Source organism: Acanthisitta chloris, unplaced genomic scaffold, assembly GCF_000695815.1.
Source record: "Acanthisitta chloris isolate BGI_N310 unplaced genomic scaffold, ASM69581v1 scaffold18444, whole genome shotgun sequence".
Classification (NCBI taxonomy): Eukaryota; Metazoa; Chordata; class Aves; order Passeriformes; family Acanthisittidae; genus Acanthisitta; species Acanthisitta chloris.
Window position 1 is genome coordinate 30,389 of NW_008667869.1, and position 8,899 is coordinate 39,287.

At 37.6% G+C, this 8,899-nt stretch overlaps 1 protein-coding gene across 2 annotated transcripts in view; it reads right to left on the reverse strand.

Moving 5' to 3' along the window:
* NEDD4 (neural precursor cell expressed, developmentally down-regulated 4, E3 ubiquitin protein ligase) overlaps positions 1-8,899 on the reverse strand; it is a 40,366-nt gene that overhangs the window by 16,269 nt on the left and 15,198 nt on the right. For both annotated transcript variants that reach the window (XM_009072700.1, XM_009072699.1), the window contains 3 exons: positions 1,412-1,462; positions 529-590; positions 18-120 (listed from right to left, as the gene is read on the reverse strand). In XM_009072700.1, the coding sequence (XP_009070948.1) occupies positions 18-120; positions 529-575 (150 nt within the window). In that variant the 5' untranslated portion in view covers positions 576-590; positions 1,412-1,462. The remainder of the gene's footprint in view (positions 1-17; positions 121-528; positions 591-1,411; positions 1,463-8,899) is intronic.

Here is an 8,899-nt window from a genome sequence, read left to right on the forward strand (position 1 = left end):
AACACACTTTTTCCCACCTCTAATTCTTCAGCCTGTTCTGTGGTTTCTTCTTCAGACCCATTGTTTTTAGGTAAGTAAGTCATTTTTAACCTAAGGTGGCCTTTAACTCTTGATTTGTGGCTGCAGAAGAGAAAATAAAATGATCTTATTGTGCACTTGTGAAATCATTACCTGGAAATAAAACAGCTGAAAAAGCACAGCTAGAGAATTATTCTTAAATTTCTCAACACAAACATGAGTTTTTATAATCTACATTAATGTCCATAATGATACTGAGTTTTTACAGCTTGGTATTATGTACCATAACTGGAAAATCTTCTTTCCAACTCATTCTTTTGAACACTTCCCTAGTATCCAACACACAACAAATGTTGACTTCTCAGCAAAACCACAGGAGCTTAACAAATGGATGCTCAAATTTCTTTAATGAACAGAGAAAACTTAGACAATGTTAACCTATTTACAACTAATTACATAACAGCATTGTTTAGATATGAAGGTCAGAATTTCAATGTGGTATTTACTAACCTTCTTGGAAGAAGAACAAAATCCTTAAATGTATATGGTCTTTCCATACTTGGATTTTCTGTCTGGAGTAAGATAAGCATTTGAAGTTAAAACAAATTATCAGAAATGGACAATTAATTTCTATAAAGGCCTTATAGCATTTTAAAATTTAAATTACAGGTTTAGGTACAGGAACAGCAATACCAACTTTAATCCTGTGACTAAGACTAATGCCCTGATTCAAGAAAAAAAATTACCTTGCAATGTCTACACGTATTACAGAACAAAACAACTGCTCTTGAAAAGCTCTGCTATGGTTAGTATCCTGTCTTTAAAGCAGTTGCTGATAAATCTGTTAGTATCTGCTAATGTTTCGAGACCTCAGAAGAAAATGAAAAAGCTTATTTATTTCAATGTTCTTGGTGATATTTCTTTAAAATTAATAATGTGCTTTGCAAAAGGAATACAAAAGCAGAAAAAGAATATCCAATGCAATACCAGCTCTATTTCCCCACTTACCCTCTTCTGTATCTGTTTATGCAAATAAGGAACATTAAAAGTAAATTTACAGACTTTAAACAAAATATTTGAAGAAATATGACAATAATTACGATCTCTTCTTGTCTTTAACACTGTTTCCAAGCTTGCATTTTTAAAAGCTAAAAGCACTCCTAACTCTCGTAGCAGCAGAAACCAATAGCAAAAACCAGGGTAAGCTAAGGTTTTTCTTAGTAAATATCAGCACTAAAAAACCCTAACAAATCTACAAAATAAAACAACCCACAGAGCAGGAGAATTTAATCACTTACATTGTACAGTTCATTTCCTTAATGACTAATACAGTGCATACAGACACATTTTTTCCCTTTCATAGTCTGAAAACAAAACCAAACAAAGTACAAACCGGTAACTGGTAAAGAGGAATATCCACTTGTCCAAGAAAATCATCTCGAGTCTATGGAAAACAAAAACCACAGAAAATTGAAAGCTGCAAAGTGCAATAGAAACATTGTTCAAGACCCTGATAGCACAGAGATGCTTTCTAACCACCTGAGGGCACTTCTAAATTATCTTCTGATTGATCCCACACTCTGAGCCAGTTCTGCCTTCCTTCAAGTGAAGTTTGAGGGAGTTGGGAGTGGAGATTTACACTGTTTATTAAATCATGCAGACTAATGCTAACCAAACAGGAGAGTCATTCAGCATCAGGACTGACTGTCAGCATCTCTAGCAGGAACATCATCCTAAAGGATCTTCCTTCCACGAGCACCTGACAGTTTATCTCAGCATAGGCAGATGTCTAAAACAGGCATATACAAACATTTTTTCTTTTAAAAATCATACAGCTACTGTGAAAGATAACATGAAACAAAAGTAAGTTTAATCTGTGTTAAATGCTTTCAAAGTTTCAGCAATTCCAGTGGTCCCAAGCTGGGCAGCAGGAGCTTCAAGTGTGGTGTCAAAATCTGTTATAGCTAAGAAAAAAAACTTTTTTGCCTACACCCATGGCAGAATTTAGTTTTAACAACTGCTATCTCAAAAATTCTGCCCTGACTTGGATGCCTGCACTGTCTGACTACCATCAGACTGAGAATGCAGCAGCTTTGCAGCTTGATTCCCTCCAGCCCACACTGTGGGACCAGGGCAGGGACTGACAACACACAGTATCACTGTACAGTCTACTTCTCTCCATTTACTAAAATCTTCAGTTCTCTGGCAAGCAAAAGTCATTTACATAGGTAATCTCAGTATTCACCAGTAATCACTGCCAGCAGTCAAAGCACTTTACTTGACTTCTTACTGGATTCCTGGAGCACATACTAAGATGCTTCAAACTAATTTCTGATCTGAAAACCTTTGTGAAGCTCCACAAAAGCAGGAAAAAGTGTTATATGGGTCGTTTCACATAAAGACATATCACTGCCTGTGTGCTAAAATCTGGATGGCATGAAGTTTTTAGAAGGTATGTATCATCTAAGGGCATTTAAAGAAAAAATCTACACTATAATAATACTACACTTTTGTGCACAGACTGAGTAAGGAACTGTGAAAATCTTCACCAGTGTGGCCTGTGCAGCCTCTGGAATTCTGGGCTTGCTGATTCTTCCAGCTAACAAAAGATCTGGTGCCTGTTCTTTCCTCAATCTGGTGGTATACCACAAGCTTTTATTCAAACTCATCACCACAGGATTTTGATGGTGTTTGTCCTTAAAACTTTCCACCATGAGGCTCTGCATCTTGCTGACATCTATTCCCTTCACCTCAAGGCAAAACCTTGTGTTTCACCTTTCTTCTAGCACAACTATATTTTAATTTTCAATGCCAGTGCTATGCAGTATTAAAACTCCAGTCCAATTCCATACATTTTTTATCCCATTGATGGCATTCTCATTTAAACAGCTCTGAATTAAAGGCTATTGGTATTTCTTGAAGCAATAAATTCTCTCTTAACAATTCAGGCACCTTTAGAGATAGGTAACTTCAAATTCAATTTGTAGCACATGTCTTATGTTCAGATTTGAGGGGGAGGAAAGTGAAAATAAACACAAACCACCCACATTTTTAGTTTACAAAATCCTTCAGGACAGAAAGCTGTAACAGGTTTTCATACCTGAAGAGTCTGAGGCTTCCCTGAACCACTGAAGGAAAACTTTCTGTGCTATTATAGACCACAGGTTTCTGGAAAAATAGAGCTATCATTTTTGCCTATGAGGTTCTTTTTAAAATGGCATAGCACATACCTTAGACATGTTAAAAGGCTTAGTATTTGTAAAGTTCTTGGCAAACCTCAAGTGGAACATGCCTTCCAAATACATTATTGGAATGTGGGACAAAAGTTTGCTCTATTTTAGAAAACCTCAGAACATTGTGTTTGTTACCAGCATAATTTGAGTATGGGCTCCTGTTATTCCCTTCATTATTCTGCTCTCTCTCCTGCTATTTTTAGCAGAGCTATCCTTGATAACCAACCCTTGCACAGTACTTTCTTCTTCAGCTAGAGAGGAAACTCCTCCAGTGGAGATTTTGTTGACCTCCAAACAACTAACACATAAATCAGATAGCAGGAATGATCTTCAGTGCCCCACTATGACAAGCTGACTAACTGCCTTCAAAGAAGTGCCAAAGAAGCTTCCAAACAGACATGGCACATATAAACAACTAAATGCCAATGGAGCTGAAACTATTTGGATCTCTGTTTCATGAGGGCAGGCAAGACAGACAAGTGGGTCAGTTGTTCTTGTCAACTTCTAATTTCTTTACAGCCAGAGAACTCCAAGTTTCTGCTTGCGACAAGCTGACTAACTGCCTTCAAAGAAGTGCCAAAGAAGCTTCCAAACAGACATGGCACATATAAACAACTAAATGCCAATGGAGCTGAAACTATTTGGATCTCTGTTTCATGAGGGCAGGCAAGACAGACAAGTGGGTCAGTTGTTCTTGTCAACTTCTAATTTCTTTACAGCCAGAGAACTCCAAGTTTCTGCTTGCCAAACCCTAAGTGCATAAACCTCAATTAATGATATAGTACACTGACAGAGAGGCCTTTTATTTCACTGATTCACTGGTTTAGTCTATAGAAAGCTATTAAAAACATGTGAGGACAGACAGCTGCTGTATACAATACATTTAAAGAACTCGAGTGCCATGCCAAAGTGAGTGTTCAAACAAGAAAAACATCAAAACAAAATAATCCAGTCCAAAACTCTCTTTATCTATTTTATGAATATATACTTCATAAGCTCTAACAGCTAAGATTTTGGACTTCTTTTTTCTGCAATTCCCATGAGAAACTGGATAGAAGTAGATCAGAAACAGATATGCTTATCTGAGCCACACACTTAGAGCAGCCAAAGTGAGTGTTCAAACAAGAAAAACATCAAAACAAAATAATCCAGTCCAAAACTCTCTTTATCTATTTTATGAATATATACTTCATAAGCTCTAACAGCTAAGATTTTGGACTTCTTTTTTCTGCAATTCCCATGAGAAACTGGATAGAAGTAGATCAGAAACAGATATGCTTATCTGAGCCACACACTTAGAGCAGCAGTGAGGATTTTTTTCTGCAATTCCCGTGAGAAATTGGATAGAAGTAGATCAGAAACAGATACGCTTATCTGAGCCACACACTTAGAGCAGCAGTGAGAACACTACCCATAATCTATCAAGTTTGAAGACAGTTAAATGAATAGTTCCTGTATAAGACCAGGGCATTGAAATAACAGGTATTTTCTCTACCAACTTTCATGACAAATGTTTGGTGGTATTAGTGCATGAACTGGAATTTAAGTATATTCCCAGTGTTTTTCTGACTGAACAGGCAGCTAGTTGTGCACAAGTTAGTTTTTTGCACAGAAATCTACAGCTGTATGGCAAAAAGAGAAAGCACACAGCTTTTACTGGAAGGGACATAAGTATCAATTCAAATTGAAAAAGCAAACAGTGATCTGGACTATCGCTGCTTAAGAAAACAAGAGCTCAATAGATCCCTTATAAAACCAACATTCTTCTTGCTTAAACACCCAAACATCAACATCAGTTACAAGCTTGATGAGAATGAAAAAAAACTTTCCTGAGCTACACTAGCAACTGCAAGTATTTTTCTTTTCATGCTGTGTAGAGTAGATTATTTGGTTCTCTTCAACTCTAAATTGAGGAAAGTGAGGGGGTTTTTTTCTTCCATAAAACAGTGCCAGCATGTGCTATTCATCATGGGAAAGTAACAGTTTCAAAAAAGCAAAATTGAATTATCGTGTTAAGATTGTACCAAATTCATGGATTCTAAAAGTAATGTTTTCTCTCTTACAAAGCAATAAATACTTGGTTGCATGGAATTCATTCCAGTCCCAGTCTCCTGCATTTTTAAGGGGAAAAAGTAGATGGTGAGGTTGTTTTTAATGACATGTAGGCATTTCTTTTGAGTTGGCATCTATGATCCTGAGATATAAGACCCTCTCAGCATTTTCAAAATAGAGCAAATACATACTGTTAGATCAAGGGTTATTATACACCATGTGTTTCTGCAGGACCTTCAGCCCTGCTGCCTGTTTCAACAGCAAGGTGTCAGCACAACATGCCTCAGCAGTTTTACCATCTGCTTAACAGACACCACTTAGAAATGACACTGAAGTTACTTGCACCAATTCTCCCTCACTTCCAAAGATATTTTCAGAGAACTGCTTATCTACAGACCAGAGCAAAAGCATCATCTGTTTCTCCATTTATAGCTTACACATTTTATATAGAACTAGAATCTTACAGCTTCCTTAAAGTTCATATTTAGTCAACAGTAATTTTATAACAATATTCATCTATTGATTCACTCAATGTTTGCTACTTTGTCAACTTGTGCTTAGAAGTTTATTAACAAAGCAGTTTAAGACAGGTTTTTTTCATACAAGAACTCATTTTCACATTGGTCACAGGAAGGCAGGAAGGTGTCCAATATAGCCAAAGTATACTTTAGCACAACATAAACACAGAACATGGGAAAGGTTATTAATGCATTGATTTTATTCATCAGGAATTTGAGTTCATTTGGTTTTATGGACAGATGTACCAAATAAGCTTCCACATAAAAAGCCTTTTATACATTTTATGAAAAGTCAAGAGCTAATCCAGACTTGTCCTGCTATGATAAACCTGCCAATACTCAGCATGAAAAAAATTCAGAAAACAGTACCAAATATTTAATTAGGTACAAGCCATTCCTGACATCAAGTCAGTTATCTTCATACTAGTACAAAAACATAAAACTTCTGCATCTATTTGTAAAATCTTTTGTGCCAAATCTTATGAATTAAAAAACAGTATGAAAAGCAAACTCTTGTAGTAACAACTCCAGATGCACTTTTACTTTCGAATCTTATGAATTAAAATACAGTATGAAAAGCAAACTCTTGTATTAACAACTCCAGATGCACTTTTACTTTCACCATTTAATACTATATAACTATTTCTATTATAAAGCTTAAAAAACAGTCAAACCCTATCAAATGTTAAAACTGTGTGTAATCTGCTCCCTGAAATAACAACAGATAAACTAATCATGGCAGATGTTTCCCACCCTGGCTAATTAATATACTCAGCTGAAGGACTCAGTACAGTCAAGTCAACCTTTGGCTTTTCAGAACGAAATAACCAACCACAATGTAAAACAGAAAAAAAGGGACAGAACTTCCCTCCAAAAGGCAGACAGACCATTGGAGCATCTCTGCATTGTGGTCTGACTCCTGTGAAGTCATTCAGTGCAGTAGTGTCACACAGAGGCACAAAGTCAGGTGAGCCTGAAAGCTGCTTTCTGGCCCTAAACACAATCTGTTGGCCAAGGCTGCACAAGTACCTGACTGCTTCTAAGAAAATAAACCTCCAGTAAGGCTGAGTGCAGGCTGAGCGGCCCTAGCCTTCTCCAAGGTTACTCCATCAGTTCTCAAAAGCATTCTTAAGTCTGCTATTGACCCAAATTCTACACTACCTCAAGACTTCCCTATGCCTTTGCACCAGCACACAGCTAGTGGCCACTGCCAGCCACGCTGCAGTTTTCCAAGCTCTTCCACACCCTGCATTAGTCCTCAGCCACCACAGGAGCCCCAGAGTCCTACCTGTTGACCCCTCTTAACTCCAAGCCTAACCCTACTGCTGCCAAGTGTAAATGCAGACATATAACCTGGCTAGAGCAGAACTTAGTGGTTTGGTTTGTCTTAAGCTCTGCCATGCTGAAGTTATACATCTCACCTCTTCAAAACCTGTGTGAACTGACCATGGATACCTCAACCCCTAACAACACAAGGTGACTTCAATACAAGTAATATGATGACAATTACTTGTCCAACAAAAGAGTATTACAATTTATTTCAGACAAGTTGAACAACATGAACTAAAGTTACATTACACTTCCCACATGAGACATGGGTTTATGGCCTATAATTTGCCAGATGTTAACCACTTGAGATTTCATATAAGGTAAGTATTTGTCCCAAATCAAACTTACTAGACGCAATGTTAGTACAACAACTAGCTAAGGTAGAAACTCTATTAAAAATAAGTAATGTTCATAAATTCTGGAAGCCCTTTTCCTTCAAAAAGCCCTTGTTCTTTCATGTTACTGATCAAGGCCTTCTCCCTTATGCTAGGAAAATTAGACTGCCAGAGAAATCATCCAGGTCTAAAAGAATCCAGTTCTATGTTTCTTCCCACATTCCTCTCACTGTGTAGTTGGAGTGCCCCATTTACATTTCAATACACTCTAACTTCAATGACTCCAATTCAAGTTTGTATGTAATTTCAGCCAGGAACTTGCTGATGTCCTTCTTAAATTCTGTTTGCTTATGTTACAGTTGATACAGCTGAAAGCAGCCCATGGTCTCAGACAATAATTGCCTCTATCTGTAGACTTTTTGGTTTATTGTAAACTATCATGACAGGGGGGAAAAAAGAGTGATGCACTCTCTTGAAACAGAGATGATTATAGATCCATAAACTAACACTGAAATGAGCTACAAACATTTTGCTGGCTACATTCCCATATCAGCATGTTCTGTTTGTCACAGGGAGTGAGGAAGAAAGTTCACTTGAAACAGACACTTAACAGAAATGCAGGGCAGTCCCCTTCAGACAAGGGTGAAAGTCAGTCATAAGCAAATGACTCCTGGAAAGGCCAGTCAGTTTTGCTTACTTGCTCAACCTGTGAAATTCATCCACTTCTGAAAGAGGAGAAAACACGTGTTAGAACACGTAACACTCTCAGCCCAGGGTGAGGGGAGAGCATTTCTACCATCTGATCCTCCATGGCTGCAAGGCTGAGCAGGCACCAAAGAGCCTAAGAGTCAGACTAACAGGCTGCCCAGCCTTGTATCCTTTCCCTGTGATGGTCAAGAGCAGATGCTTCAGGAAATAATAAAAGCAGCAGTAAAGAATAGTACTTCCTTGGCTGTAACCCCCACTTTCTGACAAATGAGCGGGCACAGACCTTTTGATTCTGATGTTAAAATACATTCTAAGAATGCAACGCCCTCAACTTATCCAACCTCTCCTTGAAATCCATTTCTACTTCTGCTACACACATCTTAAGACAGTGAGCTCAGCAACACATAAGACATTAGTTTTATAAGAGTGGAGTGGAATCTCTGTTCAAATTCACTTCTCCTGAATTAGAGTTTTATAAACTCCCTTTATACCACCCTTTTTTTTTTTTTGCAAGCTGAAAAGCCTCTGGTCTGCCTAAGTGTCTCTCCTCACACAAAACTTACCAAAATCTTGTGACCCTTCTTGGTGTTTTTTTAGTTCTATTTCACATGCTTCCTGAAATAGGATGACCAGAAATATGCATGCCAAGCACCTAAGTGAATTTTTACAATTCCATAATAGTGGTTTTAATTTTGTTAGTTTATTC